Raw genomic sequence first — 23,226 nt, forward strand, 5'->3', positions numbered from 1 at the left:
CGATAAGTCTTTGCAAGGGCAGAGAAAAGAGGCAGCGATAGACAACAGGTCAGACACACACACACACACACACACACACACACACACACACACACACACACACACACACACACACACACACACACACACACACACACACACACACACACACACACACACACACACACAGTGCTTAAGGTTAGCATGGTGGGGTGGTGGGGGCAGCCTCTGCTGTAAATCTTCATGTCAGTGACAGGAAGACTGTTGTGGACCATTACCATAAATCTGACAAACGCTAATTTGATGGGAGGCTGTATCTGTCTGGTCAGAGGCCAGTCTAGACGCTTCTATTGAGGGGTCCTACGGCGTATCCCCGCTTGTTTTCACCACCATCTGGATGTGGCAATAAGTGCCCGCTGCCACGGTTCACATAAAGACACACAAACACACACACACACACACACACACACACACACACACACACTTTCTATATAGGTCATTGGCAAAGCCGACGTTGAAGATTTTAACTATATTCATTGCTTGAACAATAACAATTGATTTATTCCTCTCTGCCTTATCGTGTACTGATGGCATGTGCAATGATAGCAATGAAAGCAAGGTTATTAAGGGCTGTTACAGTATATTAACAAGGAAAACCATCTATTGCATCGTCATCCTCAATGATACATTTCAATTAATTTGTAGCTATCCATGTTTCTAATAACTCGTCGGAATAGGTAGTACAGAACAGGCCCACCTTGGTCGCAAGCATTTATTAGCTTTAAAGGGACACTGTGTAAAAATGACTTGAATCTAGTGGTATAATTGCATATTGCATTCAAACTAATAGTGTTCGCTTGTTCAAAAACGACGATGGGCAGTATGTGCCAAGAAGCTGTGTCATGACATCCAAAACTACCTCATCGAGTCATTCGACTGATGATGAGGTTGGTTATTTCAAACAAATTTCAAACTGCATTTAATCATTAGTGTAAGCTAATGATGTATGAGTAATTACTCCTCGAGGAAGATAGTGAATTATTTCAGTTATCATTCACGCTGGCTCAGAGTGAAAATGCGTTTGCATTTCCTGTACTACATAGTGCTTTTTGTCCTTCTCGGCAGTTCATAGACCGGAAGAACATGGAAGCCTCCATGAAGCTTACCCGTCCTATTTAACTACAGATTAATTATTCTTCGCTCCGAGGATAAGTGACATTTTTGGCAGAGATAATTTTACACCAATGAAGACATATTTATGAATGAATACGTTGATTTGAGGTAATAAATGACTTAAAATATTACAGTGTCCCTTTAAATAGATATCTTTTAGCTTTTAATTATTTTACGATTATTTTGGTCAATAGTGAAATCACGATTATTCAAACGATTATTTTTGAGTTTGAGAACATGATGTATTTATTCAGCATGTCTCTCCCAAAAACACTTTGTAACTGAGAACTTTCGAAATTTTGCCTTAAAAAATACACAAAATGGTTAAAAATAAAATTTTCAAATCTAAAATAATGTACAGATATTTATCCATCTGTACTGCACTTTCTATAAAACACAATAAAAACAAATAAAAAAAATCGAAAAATCGATTGTTAGTTTTTTAATCGTTTGACGCTAAAATTGAAATCGAGATCGAAATTCGATTAATCGCCGAGCCCAACTGTGTAGCATATACATTATAGAGTTCGACATTATAATATGTTGTTATTCCAAATCCGCCAAAATCAATTCTTCCAGTCAAAGCAGCATTGAAGGTGGTCGAAGGTGGATTGTCAGGACGCAGGTTCACTTTTCAAATAAACCGTTCTTGTGGAGAATACACAATCTGCGCAACTTCCTTGTGTATTTGTCTACAAGTAAATACTGCCATTGAGGTATTAAACATAATTAGGCTAACAGAGTGCAGACTTTTTACATGCAGTGAACCGTCCAAAGTTATAAGGAAACACCCGTGAAACAACTTAGGCTCGTGCATGAAACACAGGTGTCTTATCAATTTGGTTAACAGGTCAGTCATCATCGATCTGTATTGTGGGTTCCTGGACGTTTCCCTACGAAGGCCTACGTGTATTTTCTTAGTGAAAATACAAACAGAGCACATTGAGATCATAAGCGTTCACAGGAGAAGCTAAACGGGCTATGCTGCGTACAAAGGCTTCTTATGAAATCCTGTTTACTAGCACAGTTTCCCCCCCCCCCCCCCCCCCCCTAGCCCGGTCCAAAAACCTCCTACCCCAGTAAATTCCATGTTTACCCGAAGCGATACACATTTTTCTAATCAATAGAAAACAAAAGAATGTGACCCAAAAAGTGAGGGAAAGATGATTGTGAAGGGATGTGCTCCGACAGTTGTGTGGGTGGCAGGTTTCATACCGAGGTTTTTTTTTTTTTTTTAAACGCGCTTGTACTAAGTGAGACCACCGATACAGTCTGCGCCGGCTGCAGCGGGTGGGTGGTGGGAAGCATATTGACAGGAGAAATATGATCTAAACAGCAGGCTCCTCAGACAGCCCGCGGCGGCCAGAGAGCCACGACTGACCCCCCGGACAATAGTTGAACATTTATCTGTCTGCAGTCTACCTCGGAGCCAATGTGCGATTCTGGACATCTACTGGAAAAAGTACATTAGAAGGAGAATGAGGGGGGGGGACCGCATTAAGGGGCCCACCCACGGGAATGTTTTCATGTTACCCTCTCTTTATGGGAGGAGGTGAGGGGCTGACGTGGCGGCGGGTCGGCTGCATTCACAGACAGAGAGTACCTTTACTCCGCAGGGAAGATAAGGGGGCCACCAGGCCCAGGGGCCGAAGGGACTGCTACTGGGCGCCATCACCGAATATACATTTTGTAATTGGGAAGGGTGATTAGCTTGGCGGCATTAGCATACTGCGGCGGCGAAAAACATTGGGTTTCCTCGGCACAGCGTGGAGAAAAAAAGATGTTTTTCCGCACCCATATAGAGGATCAAAGCCGAAGGGGCCCCCTTTTGAAGGCCCTGAAACCAGTGTGCAAAAACCAAGGGGGGCAGGGGGGCGCCCCATCTCATAGACATAAAGAGGGTCGCTGGATGGAGGGAAGGGGGGCTTTTGCCCCACTTACATCAGTTATCACACATTTTCATACAGCATCCATCGACGATGGGCCACATTTCTAATAAAAACAAATTTAGGGCCCCCAATCTCCCTGAAACAAGTGTGGGAAAGTTTCTGGCTTAAAAAACATTTCCATTAAACGTGAAAAGCCCCCCATCGACCATCTCTAGGCCCCTTGGGAGACAAAAAAACTGATGGGGACCAACCGAACAATAAATGTGTTATTATACATTGTGTAGTGGCTGAGAATCAGCTTGACCAGGGGGAAGCGGTCTGGACGGGCCGTTTCAAAGCACATTATATCTCACAGGATATGGAAAAGCTTTGGTTCCCTAAAGGTGTCTAGACTATTTCTCACAACACATGCTACAAAAATTGTACACACTTATTCCGATCGACAACAACCTTGTTGAACATCTCTGAGAGTAAAGAACCAGACCTAGGCTTGAGAGAAAATAAAAGCAATGGATTTTTGTGTGGAGAGACTTGGTAGGATAATCCCTGCCTAAATCTATTAATGGAAAAGGTGTGTCTGTGGAGGCTTGTAAGACCAACATGATGATAGCCTATCAAAAGGAGCAAATTACGGCAAGCTTAAAACATAGGAATATTTACAAGAAACTGGATATCGTCATAATCCAGGAGCATTGTCTAATCCTGTGGTAACACCCACTCACCTAAGCGGGTTAATCACATTCAGTCAACAAAAATCTTCAGAGCCGAATGAACATGTCCGGCAAATAATTCCCTCCCTCCATTTTTCAGACCAAGAAAAGAGGGTTCAGTGTATCAAAACGTTCTTAATGCATTATACCATTGTTTATCATGAGAAGACGGTTGACAATTTTGACAATTGTGTCACCTGCCTCAAATACCGAGGCTAATTGAGACAGTTGGACCCATAGACTGTATATCATGGACCATGAGTTTGTCACTTGTTTACTGCTACACACCAAAGAGTTTTGAAATAACCCTATTATCTAGGGGACCAAAATGGTCTGTATGTACCTGCCGGAACCAGCCAGAACAAAGTCCCAACGTTTGCAATGCTGAACTAATTCATGAAACTTAAAAAAAAATAAACAACGACCGGTTCACGGTGGCACACGTGTTGGCTGTGTTTTGTTTTTGAGGATTCACTTTTGTATGCTATTTGCTGTCTGTGAGCGTCCTCTGCATTGTACTTTAGTCATGTTGCAATGTCCATCTTCTTTAAGGATCTTCTGTAACGTCAGTTCAGTTAAAACCATTTTTCTTTTTTTTTTAAAGGTTGAATGAGTTGAGTTGCTATGACCTAATGGCCTAATGAACAAACATAACTACATTTCCAACAAAACGTTTTGAAAAACTCCTTAGTTATTATAATTATAAGGCGAGTGATTTCTGAGTCAAGTTTCAGATTAAAATCAAATTACTTTTTCTCTCCTTTTTTTTTATCCTCATTTGACCCTTGTTCAAAATAACCGACCGCATTTGTATTTTTCTGGCTTTACAATCATGCTTGAACGAAAAACAGCTCCAACAGATTTCCTGTTAAAGTGATTTAGTAATTGTGTTCTAGAAAACAAAAAAAATCACAGCAAGTGATGAGACACCAAAGGCCCACATCTGGTGGTCTTTTGGTTCCGAGAAGCCCGGGTCGTCCTGTGCCATAACCCCGACCATTGAGCGCGATTCTCTAAGACTTTGGGACGTTTCGGCGCGTTTGTCGGAAGTTAACCAGACACATTGTTTTAACCTTTGCTGAAGGAGGCTCTGCCCCATTCCCAGGGGCTGCCTATGTAAAAGGGTCAATGACTTCAATAGCCCTTCATTAAGCACAGTTAGTGTCAATAGTTAATTATGCAAATAACTAGAGCCCCATTCGTGGGGATTGTGGGTCCCAGACCTCCCCCTTTCATCCTTTATCAACCAACCGCCTCCCCCCCCACCCTCGCCCCCCCGAAAGAAAAAAAAAATTGCCTTTGCATGCACGCACACACACACATACACATCTTTGAAATACAACCTTTCCTCCTCACTGTGTCATGTCAGGGACTATCAAAATCGGGGTGTTATGGTGCAGATCCATAAATGGATGGCATAGAGGCCCCTCGGTCCCGTGTGGCTTTTCTCGCCATCAAAGAAACCTCCGGAAGGTTCTTGCTGGGTGAGGCTGAAAGCCCACCAAGTTTTTCCCCATCATGGCCGGGGGCAGGGGCACATTGGTGGCTCTGCAAAAACAAAAAAGTGTGGGGGGGAGGGGGGACCTGCATCAAAACAGTCAATTAGGCAGAAATGCATGACAGCCAAATTCAGTCATTGTTTCAGTGACGGTAATGACAGGCCTTTCGCTCCTCTGCCCTGCCGCACATCTGATGTCTGCGGCCCCCCCGATTCTCAAAGGCCGGGAAGCCATCCGTAATTAATAATCACACGCTTTGAGCCCCGCCGGTTTGACTGGCGGCGTCTTTGAAGGCCGGCCTCCATCTCAACCTCAAATCCCGTTCTCAACTCTCCCTTGGTTTCAGGTGCAGCTTGTAGGCCTGCATCTTCAGCTTCCTCCGTGTGTTGACGGTGTACCCTTCTGGGGGTCAAACCCCCCCCCCCCGCACCACCGGATCTAAACCCGTTAATCTCACGCTAATTGTGGTGAGTTTGGGTAGGGAGGGGGGGGGTTCGCATATTAAAATGGCCTCCACTCCAATCAGATACTGTCACCCCAAATTGTTTAGCCACTCCGTTGGCTTTTGGAGCCATACTTTTGCACGTTACTTTCTTTTTCTTTTCTTGCCTCCCCACACCGCCCCATCAAAGCAAACTTCCCCAAAAACAACACTGTCTTGAAACGCTTATGTAACAGTAAATCAGAACCAGATTTCTGCCTTTGCTAGCTCAAAGCCCACCCAACTGAGGCTGTGGGAACATAATTCTTTTTCCTGAACATGTGATACAGGTGTCATGTGTTCTCAAGTACTTTTTATGTGGTCGGAACATCCTGGTGAACCACTGCCCTGTAACCCGGAGGTGTCTATTCTTAAATTGTGAGACGGCAGATATTCCCATGGCTATCATGAGTGACAGAACATGCATACATGTATGCAGATTCCTACATTTGCACAAGTGACTTGCACCTTCCCTTTCAAATGACCACACACATCATACATTCATTTGTCAAACAAGACTAGATAGACGCACCATGGTCAACTGTTATCTGATATTAAAAAAAAACTATCCCTGCAAAAAATCCTTTGGGACTTAAGACACTGAGTGCAAGGCAATACGGTCAATTAATGACCTTAATGGCTCCATTATTAACCCCATTAAATGCAATAATAAATGCAACACTTTGTGTTAGTCTGACACCTGCTGGTTGATAGAATAGTTTCTCAGTGTGCCATTAAATAGTTTAAAACCGTAGACTAAGGAAACAATGCATTGCTTGCAACAACAAAATAAATGAAACAGGGAAAAAAATATCATTTGTATGAAACAATAGTTAAGGATTAAGAGGAAGCATGAATTTCAGGGGCTTATCTGTGCTAGTCACATACGACCAATAAGTGACGGTGATAAAATGTAAAACAGATGACCGTAGGAGACATTTAAGAAAACACACACAACCCCCCTAACACACACACACACACACACACACACACACACACACACACACACACACACACACACACACACACACACACACACACACACACACACACACACACACACACACACACACACACAGTCAAGGCTGATGAACAGATGTGCTTATGGTAGAATTACGCAAGGAAAACTTTCCTTGGCAATTGTGCACAGAAGGAAACATTTACTTTATTAAAAACACAGGGGAAGGTGCACGAGGCCAACGGCCGCCAGCGTCCACCACAGCTCTACCTGTGACTCTGAACTCCGCAAACCCAAAGCCTCGAGACTTCAGCCCAAGGATTTTACACTCTTGGGTCACCTGGGACAGAGGCTCTACCAAGAAAAGTCAAGCCCGGGATGGAATGCTAAACCAATCAACAAACAAACTCAAACAGCGTTCTCGTCACACGTACATCTGTGCAAGTGTTACGGGAAACTAATCGGAGCACAATCTAGGCCGGTGCGGTTTTGTTTTTGGTGATCGTTTTTAGTTTGTCAAATCCCACGAGCCGTGACATGGTATAATCTGAAAAATGCCATCAGACCCAACTTTATTCCCAGTTTAAAGGGTTTTATTATTCCATCTTATTTTTTATCTGATTTGAATACTTTTGAGCGAGGACTCAAGCTGCCTGGCACAAATGGGTACAAATGAAAAAGAATACAAAAAAAAACAGCAACAAATGAAAGACATGTTTGATCAATCAGATGGATTTCACTATCACCTCTTTGATGTCTGCCTAGCACTTGGCAGTACCTCGGATACCCCAAAAACACAACCCCATCCTTCAGTCTGCCTTTCAGAATCATGCGCCTAGACACCATTGTTTTTCTGACATCATTATTCAAAAACAGTTAAAATCAACAACCATGAAGTTATGGAAGGAGAATATACCACTTTATTCAATGTGGCGGCTTAAAGCTAATCCAAAACCTCAAGCTCGAAGAGCTGACCATAAATGATGGTGTGATTGTTGAAGCAACCCATGCTTTGCTAATAACAATGAACAGTGGGGTGGCTATGAGTGGACTTCTTCAGACCTAATGATGAAGATGTGGGGGCATGGCAGTGGCCCTGAAGAGCTCATCACTGATGGAATGGCACCACCTAGTGGTTTTACCATAGAAGTGAATCTCTAGAAGAGAAAAGGTACGCTGAATTTGTACCCTCACAGTCTGTTTTAAGAACAGCAAGACCTATACTCAAAGTAGCCACTCCTGTTTGGCAAAAGAAATAATAAAATGGCACAATATGCGTTTGATTTCATAACAGCGGTGATCAAATGCAAATATCCAATACAAAATTATGATTTGTTTGATTTACATCAAACATCAATACATTTTCTGTGGATCTACTTAATAATTCCAGGACTATAATTTCTAATATAAAAAGGCATTTTTCAATCCCTATTATTTCTAATTGAAGGCAACCCTTTCCCATTTGATACCAGTAAGCCCATGGATACAGACCAGTGTTTCTCCCAGGAAAGGGGGTTGTACCTGATGGAAGTATGTTTTCTTTCCCTACAGGAGTTTTGTATTTTGTTGATGCATAATAATAAAAAAATACTTATAAAAAATAAAAAAACATAATAATAATTATATATATATTTTTTTTTTTATACATCGGTAGTCAAGGCGGGGGCCCTATTGTAAAGGCGGCCGCCTAAACCATACAGTGCTGGTGGGAACACTGCAGACATTGAGATAAGACTGGATATTAGTCTACCCCCGCAAAAGGAAGATTAGGCCTCGATTAACAATCCCCTGTAGCGATGGCAGACAGAGTAGCATCCCATCATCCTAGAACTAGCGTTAGTGTTAGTAAGTGTTAGTATCAAAACCGTGGGCCAACAATAGATGGCGCCATTACACTTTCTTAAGTAATCTCCAACAACTGAATTTCAATTATGCTTGGTATGCATTATAACCATGCAAAACAACAACCATGAAATCGGAATCAAACTAAAACCTTGAATCTAAATCCCTCGGTTTCTTGTGTGGGATATAGATCTCTATTTTACCCAACCTCAGCGGTTCTAGTAACTAGGAAACCATTTGGGAATGGCAGGTACGATTCGACATGAATTTATGTCAAGTCATGTTGTTAACAAGTCTATAAAAAAATATTTTAGGTGTTATAAATCTGTAGGTCTACATAGGATGAACTTCCCAGACAATCACTTTCAGCCTAAATAACGATCTTGATTGGCTCCATGTGCCAATCAAGATAAGCCGATCTAGCCTCCTCTTCCAGAAGAATGCATGCATTTAAACCTATAATCCGTCAAATTGTGGTCATTGTACCACTTTAGCACTTTACAGATGCATCATACTTGAGTCATGTCTGCATCAGACATGACTCAATCGTTGCAAGAATAGCCTCCACATCCTCTACTACGATCTATTTTTTTCATTATTGTGTGAGAAGCATCAAGCAACAAAAGTATTCTCTTATCCTTCTAAAAATATGGGCGAGAGGAAATTCCTGTTTAGGATGGGCCGGGGTCCTCCTCGTCTCTCATATCACAGAGGCTTTCATGGGCGGGCAGAAGAGAACTTGTTTGTAGCCCAGGAAGAGTATGGGGACCAAAAAAGGGGACTCCATGTGATAGAACAGTTGCATTCAAGAGATCATTTAACAAGTGGATAGTTTGAAGACATTTCTGAGAGTAACACCTCCATATCATTACGACAGTCACACTCTCAATTTGATGGACAACTTTATTTCTGGCGTTTGATAAAAATAATTATATTGGGTAGAATAACACTGTCCAGAATAGTAGTTGGAACTCAATCTGCACTCAGTTACCATATTAATTAGTCAACCATCAGGGACTTCAAACTCTATACAGTTGGCATAACTGTGTGGACTAATTCTATACACAACTAAGGCTGTTGTAGCTTATTTATAACTTGCAAAACGGTCACATTGTCATCGTGCCATTGAGCCACCACTGCTCCCCTTTACCTGTGTGCGTGTCTGTGTCCGTGCGGTGTGTCAACCATGCAAAACACATTAAAAGATACAAACAGAACAGAACAAGGCTGCCTGGTGCGGGCCTGGTAGCCATGCGTTGTCCTGAGCAAACTCGGCCTACGGTTGCCGGCCTGCGTGGCGGACAAAGGCCTCGACGTGGGGCGCGGGTCGATCTCATGGCCGACACAACACCCACAGGAAGGGATTCATTGTTGTTTCCCGAAACACACAGTCAACGTCAGGTTTATTTATATAGAGCTAGCCATACAGGCACAGTTTGTGTCCAGAGAGCTTTGCAGGCCCAAGTTCAACCGCACACGGACGCCCAAGAAATCCCCCCCGGAAAGTGGGGGAAAGGTACGGCCGAGTGCGCCACGGCTGCGGAGGGGGTGCCACGCTGGGCGCCGGGGGGGGGTTGCCCCGGGTGATCCGCCGTGTCACCAGGTCCGCTGGCTCGTCTGTAAAATGTGGGAATTATTCATGTCCCAGGATAAGGGCAACGACTGCTCCCATCCTGCCTTTCACGAACGAGGAAGCAGGCCGTGGGGAACGGGTACCACTCCTACGCGGGAAGAAAGGGAGCGCAACACACCACTCAATCTTCTGGCTTGCATAACAGGGTGCCATGCCAGAACCAGAGGCCTAATCATCCGTCTTAATTATGACCTTGGGGTGGTTTCGTTTTTCTGTTTTTTTTTACAGATAAAATACCTGGGTTGATAGGATGATAATGAGGATTGGGGGCAGGCATATCATCTCCTCTCAGCTATGGAAAATGAAAGTCACTTTCTAATAGCATGATTAATTGCTTGAGGACGCTTTTCCTTTTTTTTTTTTTTTTTCATTTCCTTCTCGAGATAAGGACCTATAAATACAACTTCACCTGAGCAGAAAGGAAACAAACACAGGAAGACCACATATTGTGAAGAGTTCCATGGACCGAACGTGGAGATTCCCACACGCCTGAATAACTTGATTTGCATCGCGCCTGAAATGTTGTGACAATATGCAACTTAAAACCTCGGTCAAACATGACACGATTATTTTATGCATTCTGCGGTTCTCATTCATGTATTGGCTACAACATAGTTACATTCAGACACTAACAGAAATAACATTTGAGTAGAGAATTCTAGACAAATCCTTAGAAAACCTTGGAAAAATACCATTTCAAAATCAGATTGAACTATGATATTGTCTTATTGCTGTTGATAGATTTATATTAATTGTTACTTTTAACTAAAACTCATATCTGGAATAATAGGATCAAGCACAGAATAATGGAATGGGATGAATCCTACTTAGATTTAGAAGCAGCATCAAAGGAAGACAGACCATTCAAATGTTTCCCCCTGAGGCATAGCTACTCCAGACAACAGGAAAGACAAGAGAAACTCGTGTACATGAAGTGCTGGTGCGTGTGACAATCACAGCTTCAGACCGAATGTCACGGGGGTGGAAAGGCTAGAGGGGGGAGGTGGCAAGGTGGAGGGAGAAAAGACAACCATCTGTCAGTGTCAGGCCAACTAGGAAAGACCCAGTTGTCCTGGTGACCCAAGACTAAACGTAATGCTTCCCATGCAGCCTCAAAGCATCAATGACTGAAAAATGACTAGAAGAAAATGTACTTGAAAATGTCAACAACCAATGATCCATATTTGTGTTTAGTTTGTTATGCTGGTTTTGGTTGTCGTTATAAGCTTGGTGAATATGATAGTTGATCAGTATTATCAAGGCCGCCAATCAGTGGGCGTGATGAACAGTAAATGTGCTTAAATGTGCAGTAAATGTGCTTTTTATACTGGCTCATGATAGGCCCAGGTAGGCCCAAGACAATGTGATTTTCTGTTTGGGGCTTACAAAGATCATAGGCCTATCATGAGCCAAGAAAAAAGGGGGCCAAGTGGCTACTTGACACCACAATTCCCCCCCCCCCCCCGTCGACAACAGCAAAATGTCGGAAAATAATTTACACATCTTCAAAGATCCCCTCTCAGTGGGCCTACGAAACCTCTCAGCCCCAGGGCCCAATGGCAGGTTAATGCAGGCCTGAGTATTATCAATATCATACAACAGTATGAATTATATTTGTTGAAAGTATAAGTTAATATTTTCTTTCTCGTCTTCAGTCTTGTTGATAGAATAATAATCTTGTTTAGTGTAAATCCTGCTACTTCGTAAAAGCGAAGAAGCAGTTTGGCTTGTGCAAGGTTGTTTATACTCGTTGAAGTTAAATGCAAATAGTAATACGCAAACTAAGGTACTGCTTTGAGCAAAGCCCCATTGACATCAAGCGTTGGTAACTTGTGTTATGACTTTAACATAGTTTAACTAATGGCATAATTCTCAACGTTTTTGTATAAATTCTACTAATTCTATCAACTATTCATATGGTTTACAGGGAACACAATACAAATATGAAAAGCAAACATAACCTTTTGTAATAAAAAACCTGAGGACAGGAAGGTTCCTCAGCCAAAGATGGCGAAATAATACAGGTAGTTATAAAGTTGTGAAAGTGAATGATCTGCTACTGATGGCTGATTGTGACTGGTAGAGAAATACTCCTTTATTTAAAGTCCTTGCCAATGAAAAACGGATTTAAGGCATACCGGATACCTAGTCAATCACAAACTGGAAGCAAGAATTTCTCGACTATCCAAGTATACCCGACTCCAATGTGGTCAGAACCTAGTTCAAAATTAAGAAAAACAAGGGTTTTCAGGCAGGTTCAATTTAAAGAAAACTGATTACAGTTTTAGTAGCGAGTTTGTAAAAACAAAAATCTGTTGGAAAAGTACTTGCGTGGGGGTCACAGGCAGACCTGGGTAGGACAGCCATTTTCCACTCCATTGAGGGCATGAGGAGGTGACCATTGAGGGCCTAATGTTTTCTTGTATGTCCTTTAATTCATTCGACACCATGCCGGGTCAAGGTCCACCAAGCAGTAGACATGGAGAAAACAGACACCCCACAGTGACCCACAGTCAGTTCTTACATAAACGTCTTGCTTCGAGAGAAAATTATGATGTGTGGAGCCTCCCACACATCATGGAGCACAGGCGAAAGAAATATGCATGCAATAATCACATAGTTAGTTACATTATATAACCTGGTTTCCACCAAGTAAAGAAGAACTACACATAGGTTAACTTCATTTAATATACTATATATATATAATACTTTGATTTGAAATAATATATTGACTTTCAAAGATTGAAACATAATCTATGTGGTTGACTTGAAACCGGAAGGTTGCTTGTTCAATCCCCGTCTCCTCCAAGTGTGTGGAGGTGTCCCTGAGCAAGACACATAACCCTATCCCGAAGGATCTGGCTGTTGCCTTGCATGGTTGACTCAGCCATTGGTGGGTTGATGTGTGGCGCTTTTAATAAAAGCGTCTGCTAAAGGCCCAAAATGTAATAGTAATGATAGGGTTGGTTGAGTACTTGATAAAGCTCTTTCCTAGGATTATACCATAGAAGGACTTGACTTCAACCACCTCTGTAAACAATACTGATTAGTGAGTACAGTATATGGCATTATGAATCATTCCTTCGAGTCCATCCACTAGTTTAATCAAAATGTAAGTTTAGACATGCTAGCCAGAGGGCTCTAACGTGTGTAAACACCATGATTGCTGCAGGTCCAGACGGCGTATCTTAAGACGGCAAATACTTAACACCTGCGTTCATCAACTAGCTCCAGTGTTCACCAGATTATTCAGCTTCTCCCTTGCCAAGTCTGTGGTCTCAGACTGTTTCAAACATCCACGATTGTCCCTGTGCCTAACAATAGTCCTCCAAACCTGCTTGAATGATCGCCTACAGATGGGCCTCACCTCAGTGGTCATCAACTGCTTCGAGAGGCTAATCAAGGATTGCGTCACTGCCTTCCTCCCTCGTACCGCGGCCCCCGCTGCAGCTCACATATCGGCCCAACAGATCCACGGATGATGATAGTGTTTCATGTTCAGCAGCACACACCACACTTTCTCATCTTGACAGCCAGAAGGGGGGCGATGTGAGACAGCTGTTCATTGATTACAGGTCAGCCTTCAGCACCATAGTGCGAACGGACCTGCTGGTAAGTAAGCTGATTGAGCTGGGACTGAACAGCCTCCTGTGTGACTGGAACGTGGGCTTCCAGCTCTTCAGCCCCCCGACACTGCAGACAGGCGACCCTGAGGGATGTGTCCTCAGCCCCCTACTGTTCTCATTTTTCTTATGATCCAGCTCAACAGCTTTGCCCAGCAGAAACTGTCAAACTCTATCTTCTTGAACAAAAAATGTTCCACCAGCCCACAGCACCAGATGAACAAGAAAATAAATACCCTTAACTCCCTGTGCGAGTTCCCAAAAAGATCGCACACAGAGAAACCCAGTGCTGACATCAATAAAAGGTGAACCGACCCAACGTGCGTCACCCCCGGGCACGGAAAGCGAGAACAAAGCCCCCCACGCATTAACCCAGAAAGACTTTGCCGAATAACGTAAACATAATGAATCGACAGCCAGCTTCTCTCATCGGACACGCGTCCACGATGTTATGATCCAGCTCTGAGACAACAGCAAGTAATGGAAGGCTGCACTTGTGGGGAATCCAACAAAAAAAAGGAATTTCAGTTTAACAAACATAACTCAATAACAAGATTTATCAACAAGATCATAATTCAATGTACACTACGCTTAACAGCAGATCAAAAGTGGGCTCCCAACACAACGAGGGTGCCAGGACAAGGGGAACATCGACTGCCAAGAAGGGACAGGATTTATGCAATCCTGGGCAGTGCCTAGCTAGCTGCCCAATGCCATAATGACCACGCAGGAACCAGGGCACTGAATGACCGCGCATGCGCACACGCACACGCACACACACACACAGGCAGAGGCCCTTGGCCGTCCCACTTTAGACCCCTGATTTAGTGGCATGGTTAAGGTCCATCTCAACCATCAGGACAACAGCCTCCTCATGAATGTCCCGAAAAAACAAGGAGCCGATTCTGGACTTTAACAGAGCACAACAACACAGGAGGTCCAGCGCCACTGTGGATTAATGGGACTCCTGCGAAGAAGGTGAGCTGAGCAGTTATATACCTTTGGAGTCCCCATCACAGAGGTGGGAGAGGAGAGGCAGCGCTTTCACCACCTCAAGCAGCTGAAGAAATACAGACTCCTCTTTGGAGCCTCCAGTCCCCTCCCTGTAGGACCGTCCTACACCAGGAGGCCCAGAACCAGATCCATTGGGATCATGAAGGATCCTCCCCAACCCAGAGAGACTGAGACAGAGCTTCCTTCCCCAGGCCATCAGGACTGTGAACATTGATCTCAACAGGGTCCCAACCAAGCTCACACTGCATCTCGCACTGCCACAGACACCCTGCCACGCACACTGCCACACCCACGCACACGTTGCCACGCACACGTTGCCACGCACACACTGCCATGCACACGCTTCCATGCACACGCTGCCACACACACGCACACACGCTGCCACACACACGCTGCCCCACACACACACTTTCCTGTTTGCCTTTGTGTTTTGTGGGTTGTTTATTTCTTCCCATTTCTCATTGTGATTGTGATTTGCACGTCGGCCCCAGTGCTGTCACATGTATGCTCTGCCTGAATTGCGTAGATATTTTTTTGAATTAAAATACGTTTACTAGTTTACATTTAAATATAAATCTAAAATGCTGCGCTTTCTTGGTTACTCAATAGTGTTGCAAAAGTAAAAAGCTGTTCCAATGACCTTTGTCAAGCGGAAATTCAGTTGAATGTGTGACCTATCACTGGTTAAAGTTATAGATTTACTAGCAGAAATAATTTAAAAACCACATTCCTATTCAGTTTACACACACTGTATCGCAAAATGTATCGCGGCAAGGGGCAAACCTTTAGTAATCTTTCGCTTTATGAGTCTACTTTTTTATTTCTGTATTCAAAATCATTAGCATTTATACATCTGGAGTCTTCACAGATGCCTGATTTAGTCCTCAAAATGAACGACTTCAGTCTAGCGTAATGTTGTCTTCCTCACAGACAATTGTCATAAACACCTGCAGGCTGTATGCTTCACGGAAATAATTTGGCTTGAATAAGACATTGGATGAAGCTTTCACATGTACTTGATTTGACTTTCCAACTAATCTTTGATCAAATATTCTTTGAGAAAAGGGTAATCTAATTAGGTCAGGAATCAGCAATCAAATCTGGAACCCTTGAGGCGGTTTGTATAGTTACACCGTTGGGACAATTCAGTTATGTAATCTGGCATGACATGATCGGGATATCATGACTTTTTATATATTTTTTAGATATTTTTGCATGTCAAAATAAATGCATAAAATGTACATTTATTTTTCATTTGGGCACAAAATGCATATAAAAAAACAGTTTCCTGAAACAGCAGCATAGATTAAAGCCCAAAAAAACACAAACAATGATTGCAACACCACCAGTGGCAAAAATAATCACAGGTTTAGCTGACCCTGTTCTCCCTGCATAGCCTCATTTAAAAAATAATAATAAACGTGCTTGTTGCTAGGTACCATAGTCTCCTTTCTGGACAAATATATGAACAACCGCCCGCCTCTTTTTTTTCAATCATTGTCTATTTGTAATTTGCAGCCCTGACCCCCTTGCTCCACCTTAAAATTGTGTAAGACTCCCCCTCACCCAGCAGCAAGCACTCTCCCCATTCACCGACAACAGAGCAGCGGCTCCTCCAAACACACACACACACACACACACACACACACACACACACACACACACACACACACACACACACACACACACACACACACACACACACACACACACACACACACACACACACACACACACACACACGCACACACACGCACGCAAGCACGTTCGGATGCTTCACAACAGAGCGGCCGGTGGACTGCGACGTCACCACCAGCCACCATTCGCCTCAACATCACAACACCTGACACACTCCCTCGGACGAACGGTAGGAAAGACGGTCCGCTTACCGTGTAGAACCCAATCCTGCATAACGCCAGGGCGAGCTGCGTGTGCTCCGACATTGTGCTCGGCAACAAGCGTTACCCCCGGCAACACGCACGCCAAGAGCGAGCCCCTTGAGTAATTGAATGTGAGGAGGAGGAGGATCAGGAGCGGTGAAGCGCTACGATTGCCGGTCAACAACATGAGAATAGGCTACGGCCAGCTCCACGGTTTGGTAGCCGCTGGCCAAAGACTGGTCCCTTTACCCTCACCGGAAGAGGTCAGGAGGAGTAGGCTCCTCTTTGGGCGGGATTTCTTCTCACATTCATTCATAAAAATAAAGAAAAGCCCTCCTCTTACTCGGGAGGGATCTCACAGGCTCAGCCCAGGCTAGAGATTAGGTTGTCGGAATCTCTCCCCGTGCAGATTCAAGAAGTCTGTGATAAGGCACCGGAATTAGACTGCAAATTGGATTAGCCACCACTACCCACCCAGCAGGCTATATGTTTGTTGACAGACCCATTTATGGAAGGACACACACACACACACACACACACACACACACACACACACACACACACACACACACACACACACACACACACACACACACACACACACACACACACACACACACACACACACACACACACACGATGACTCATCCCGTCCAGCCTGCAGAAATGGAAAAGTGATGTGGATATTATGCATTCCGTTTCCACAGCGAAGAGTATCGTCCATTTGCAACAGGTGCATTATCCATGGACATGGAGGGAGCAGTACAAAGCACCATTAGGCTGTCTTTAATGTACCGTGCTCATTAAAGGATACCATCTCCTGCTATGTGGACCCGCTCCTAATGACCTCAAACTGTCTAGGTAGGGAACCATTTGATATACTGTTCAGAGTATGTCACACAGCCATTGGCCAATACGCCTCTCAAAGAGGGGGTTAGCCTGGAAAAAAAAAAGACTGCCCTAAAAGAGCAGTCTTATAATGGGTCAGGTTCACACTCTGAAAGTAAATCTTCCCTTCAGATCTACCACCGGAGCCCGCTGGATACTTTTGATGAATCACCAATACACATTGATAGAACCGGAATGAGAGTTACAATGGCAAACCAAACGGCCCGGGACTGCATCTTATTTGCAGTTATGAATATAATCATTTTACTAACTACTTCAACTATCACCTCGCTGGCTAATCACAGAATGTTTTGTGTAATCGGTGTGTACTAATGGGCTTGAAATGTTCATTAAGGATGTCTCCTTTTTAGGATAGAAGGACTACATTAAGTCTTTTTTTTTTTGATCTAAGGAGTTGGATTAAAAAAACGCATGCAAGTCAACGTCCTTGTAAATCAAGGAAAACATTGATTTACCCTCATCGTTTCAAGTTTAACTGTGTTAGGTCAGGATTACCTACGTAGGGAGCGACAGATATCTTCTGATCCTCATATGACCAGAGGGTTATATCAGGCACGGGTGGCCCAAATCTTGTTTCCCATGGCAACTATGTAACCGTCACTGTCCAAAGCACATCCTTGCAGAGAACTGAGGATATAAGGAACCCTTTTAGGGATTGATGCACTGCTTAGATTATCGTTATGTGGCTGGAATACTCGGATTAAATAGTTTAAATATTAAATATCTCTGAAGGCAAAATTATTGCTTGTAAAAAAGATGAATATGAATGCTTTGCTGCTGGATTTCAATCGCAGTTGATTATATTCGGGAATGCATTCACAACGCCAGTGTTTTGGACTCAATAAATGCAGAAATGCACACTAATGTTCAATAGAAGTGAAATAGATAAAGACAACAGATAATAAAGGTGTATGTTCCACTTGTTTCATGACCCTGTGTATTTTGGATGATAACTAAGGAATGTTGGGTAAGGAAATGAGGAAAGCCAACAACAAATTGCATCTGATGAACAGGAGGAGTTAATCAAATAAATAAAGAGCTACTATTAATTTGTGGTTTAAATTACAAATGATTTATCCATAAAATATGCAGGCCATTCTTTATTTATTTCTGACCATACCTAAATATTGGAAGGACATAGTGGCCACCTCTAGTTTCTTCGGCTTTCCTTCTGCTCCATTATTTTTGCAGAGGAAATACAAAAGAATATAACATCAGAAAAAGCGTGAGAACAACGCTGTAACCTTGTTGTGCTTTCTGTTGAACTGAGCTTTGTACCACACCCTGAGGGGGTCAGATTGGGTCTCAGTCCAACAACACACAATAAGGTTCATGTAACCCATTTTATCCAAACACAGCGATTACTGCCAGGGAAAAAACACTCCCTGTTATTCCAGACCACATCTCACTTTGTTCAGCCTCTGCGACACAAAATAGTGCTCATCAATTCTTCCAAACTATGAAGCTCCTGACCTGTACCGAAATGCATTCGTTGTTCAGCTTTACCAATTTTGTCCAACAGAGAAATTATTGAAAGTGTATATAAAATTGGTCCTGAACACAACAAGTGCTTGTCACAAGGTTAAATCATATTATCCATGTAGGCTTATGACCCCTGTCATATTTATACATGTGCCGAAAATCACAGCTTATCTTCAAATCAAGGGGTACCGTAGATGTTTACTGTTTCGCCAGAACACTACTTCCCCGGGATCCTGTGGGGACTGGGGGTACATGATTTTGGGAATCTAGTGGGCAAACATAAAGCCACAGGCGATGTCTGGTGGTATGACAACTGAAGAACATGCATGTCAGTGGCTGCTGGTGGTTTTTAAAGTGAGGGAGGAAGGACTGCGCGCTTGGTTGCCATTGGCCTGCTTGCACTGTTAGTGGCGTATGGTGACATAAGTATGTGAGACTCAAGTTGTTTAAGGGTGTTTTGATGAACTACAAAATAGCAGGGAGGGATAATAATTGATACAAATCCACCAGTGGCAGCATTGTACTTTGAAAGCTGGTGGGCAGCATGTCTTGGACTACAAAGGCAGAAGGAAAGGATGCAAAGTCAAATATAGTTGCAAGCAACCATGAAAGGGGGCCTACTGTATGACCGTTTGAACGTATGACCAACAGTATGACCGTATGACCGACAGAATGACTGCATGACCGTATGACAGTCTGACCTATGACCTACAGAATGACCATATGACCGACAGTAAGACCGTATGACCGACAGAATGACTGCATGACCAACAGCATGACCGTATGACAGTCTGACCGACAGTATGAACTATGACCTACAGAATGACTGTATGACCGACAGAATGACTGTATGACCAACAGAATGACTGTAAGACAGTCTGACCGACAGTATGACCTATGACCTACAGTATGACCTATGACCTACAGTATGCCTATGACCTACAGCACGACAATATGACCGACAGTATGACGGTCTGACCATATGACCTACAGTATGACCGTATGACCGACATAATAACCATATAACCTACAGTATGACTGTATGACCTACAGCATGACAAAATGACGACAGTATGACCGTGGACTGGCAAAGTCAGATTAGCGTATATTTTAAGAAATAGAAGTCTTCCGTGCGTGGAGTTATGGTGAGCTTGGTCGGTATGGTGGTAACATGGCATTAGTATGCTACGTAAACAGAGTTTGCCCACCCCCTACTGACTTTCACTCTCGGTGCCCGAATGGAAGTGAATGAGGCTACGTTTACTTTATGAATTGTTTCGAGCGGTGATTTTTATTTTTTATCTAGGCCTAGATGAAATTCTGCATCCATTGTACGATTTAAAAATGTATTTTGAATTCTTTCCTCGGAAGGGCAACGTGAGTCGAGGAGGGCATATGGGCAGTTGCCCGGGCAACCTGAGCACAGGTGCACGTCCCTGTATTTAAGGGCATTAATTCATTACAGTAGTATGGGCAATCTACATTTTTTATTCTCAATAATGTCAATGCCTCCCTCTCCTCACTGGAGAAGCCTCCACTGATGTATGTGTCACTCTCTCACACACACACACACACACACACACACACACACACACACACACACACACACACACACACACACACACACACACACACACACACACACACACACACACACACACACACACACACACGTATGTGTTACACATATACACACACATAAATATATGTATGTGTTACACATACATATATGTATGTGTTACACATACACACACACACACACACACATATAGCCATGTTTGAATTAGTGTATAACCCCAGGGAAACGGTTGTGTTTTCGTTACCTTTGAATAGGCCCAAAGGGAGCAGTTCCTCTTCCACAGTGCTACTACAGTAGCCAAGACTAGAGTATGCAATTTTAATTAACAAGGATAATCACCATCTCACTTGTAAGCTATAGTTGTATTGATAGTTTTAGTTGACACATAGTTGTACAGGGTATATAACTGGATAGAATTTAGAGATCTGTTAAGGAATCTCTTCCCTTGACTCTCGGATGCTGCCGTCAACGCTATCATAATTTAGGAGGGGGGAGGGGGTGTTCAGTCGGTTGCAGTCTGCAACCTCAACACTAGATGCCACTTAGGCCCAATCCCATTTCTACCCCTTACCCCTTCCCCTTACCCCTCCCCCTTGCTTTGAAGGGGTAAGGGGTAGAAATGGGATTGGGCCTAAATTAATCGTACACACTCCCCTGGCCATCACCGCCGGAGTCGCTGGTTGCAGCCCTGATTACAACGCAAATCCTTCAGAGGGCTTTTAATGGGCCTATCCCACAAATGTTATGTAACCTAGAGAGTATCAGATGAGGGGGAAAGCACACACTCGCTGTTTAACCATCTCACTCAAAGTAACCACATATTCACCGCCGGTGACATCAACCGAACCATTCCACACCCCGTGTATATGGAACTCAAAATAGTTCAATCTGTATGAATAACAACCTGCCAGTTCTTGGTTTTGAGCTTTAAGCTTAACAAAATCAGGTATACCACTGTTTGATAGGATGGCCACGCACAGACACCCCTTAGGCAATCAACCGAAGATGCTAACTGAAGAGCCATCAACACTCTCCACAGACTCACAAGAATTACACAAATCAATCGGTTAGGAAACCAGGAAAACACCTGAGGCTCAGAAATGCTGTGCAGCTTGAACCTGTAAACCCTGGGGTTGGGGGCCAGATTCCTGCCAGGAATGGAATGGGTATATTTTGGCTTGCATTAGCCCAGGTCAAATCCCTTCCCATGGCCTCAGCTTATTGAAAGCTTATTGGTTGGATTTAACACAATTGGAATTACAAACATATCTTGACTGTTGAAAACTAAAATTGCAATTGTACACTATTATATTATAATTGTAGCATTGGGTCTATCAATTTAATTTGAAATACATGGATTTTAGGCAGATGAAATAAAGAAAGAAAAGCTTTGTGTCCAAGGGTTGGATATTGAAAGTCCAACCCCTTGCCAGACACAACTGCCCCAAATTGCATTACCATCCTCGAAGATAACAGATTGTAAACCACTACCAGCCACCGTAGGCCTATGCACATCTCCTTCTTGGCTTTCGACAGACCTTTTCCCTACAGCATCAAAAATCACAGTTACATTTTATACCACATTACAAGTTTACTGTGTCAGTGAACGTCCACCTTAAGTTTCACTACATTAGCAGCACTTTGTCTACATTGTCATTTGGGTCAAAAAGGGTCACTCCATTTTATGTCATGTTGACAAGAGCTGCGTGATCCTGCACCGACATTGGAAGGAAAGACAAGAGACAAAGGATAACTTGGGGACGTTTCAACCTTGATCCAAATTTCCAATCATTTTGGGTTATCTTGCAGCTGCGAACAGGGTAAAATTGCTGAAGACCTTGTGCTCCATACTGGACCAATAACTATAATTGTTCACCGCATTACGACTTAATTTTTGTAACCAAAATGATAAGAAAATTGGGTCTTATTATTAGTTATTAAAGTTATCCTTAATGACATGATGTTGGGCAATTATTGAACTGGGAAAGCAAACCAATTTGATTATGCATGTTTAATAAGCATAAGGAATAATAACCAATCAATGTTTAAAAAAAGAAAGAGCAGACATAACCTTCTATTCAATATTGAATGTTTTTACGATAAAATAGATTAGAAGTAATAAATAAATTCATAAATAATTTCCAGCAGAGCTGGAAACCCGACACAGGATTTGTTTCGATCCTTCAATTAATTGGATCTAACTCATAACAAAACAAGGCCGGTTACCAGATATACAGCCAATTACGGTAACGTAACAGAAGCAGGTTGAATTGACAGATGTGATAAACCCATAGGCCAAATCCAACCATAAAATTTGACAAGGACCGAAGAATTTAAAGATAATGGATATTAAACAGATTCACCTCCAGTAATAAAGAGTTCTAAAGCTGGGCACTATAAGTACCTTTAGGTATCTAGACCCTTTTCGCCATTGCAGAACTTTCCTTTCGAGATTGTTTCTATTCGTTTACATTGATAATTTCTGTTTCCCATTAAATATGGAATGGAATTCCTCCGTCTTAAGCCTCTGTTTCATATATTTGATGCAGATTATGCACATAATAGTAACAATTAT

The 23,226-nt window shown here is 43.0% G+C and overlaps 1 protein-coding gene across 2 annotated transcripts in view; it reads right to left on the reverse strand.

Annotated features, from left to right (window-relative positions):
- Positions 1–23,226, reverse strand: part of arl15a (ADP-ribosylation factor-like 15a) — a 45,638-nt gene that overhangs the window by 19,237 nt on the left and 3,175 nt on the right. Inside the window, exon 1 of one of the 2 annotated variants that reach the window (XM_060064022.1) lies at positions 16,691–19,105. The exons of the other annotated variant lie outside the window; for it this stretch is intronic. Coding sequence (XP_059920005.1) covers positions 16,691–16,744 — 54 coding nt within the window. The 5' untranslated portion in view covers positions 16,745–19,105. Of the gene's footprint in view, positions 1–16,690; positions 19,106–23,226 lie in introns of those variants that run through there. 2 annotated transcript variants of the gene reach the window in all.

The sequence above is a fragment of the Gadus macrocephalus genome, chromosome 11 (genome assembly GCF_031168955.1).
Source record: "Gadus macrocephalus chromosome 11, ASM3116895v1".
Classification (NCBI taxonomy): Eukaryota; Metazoa; Chordata; class Actinopteri; order Gadiformes; family Gadidae; genus Gadus; species Gadus macrocephalus.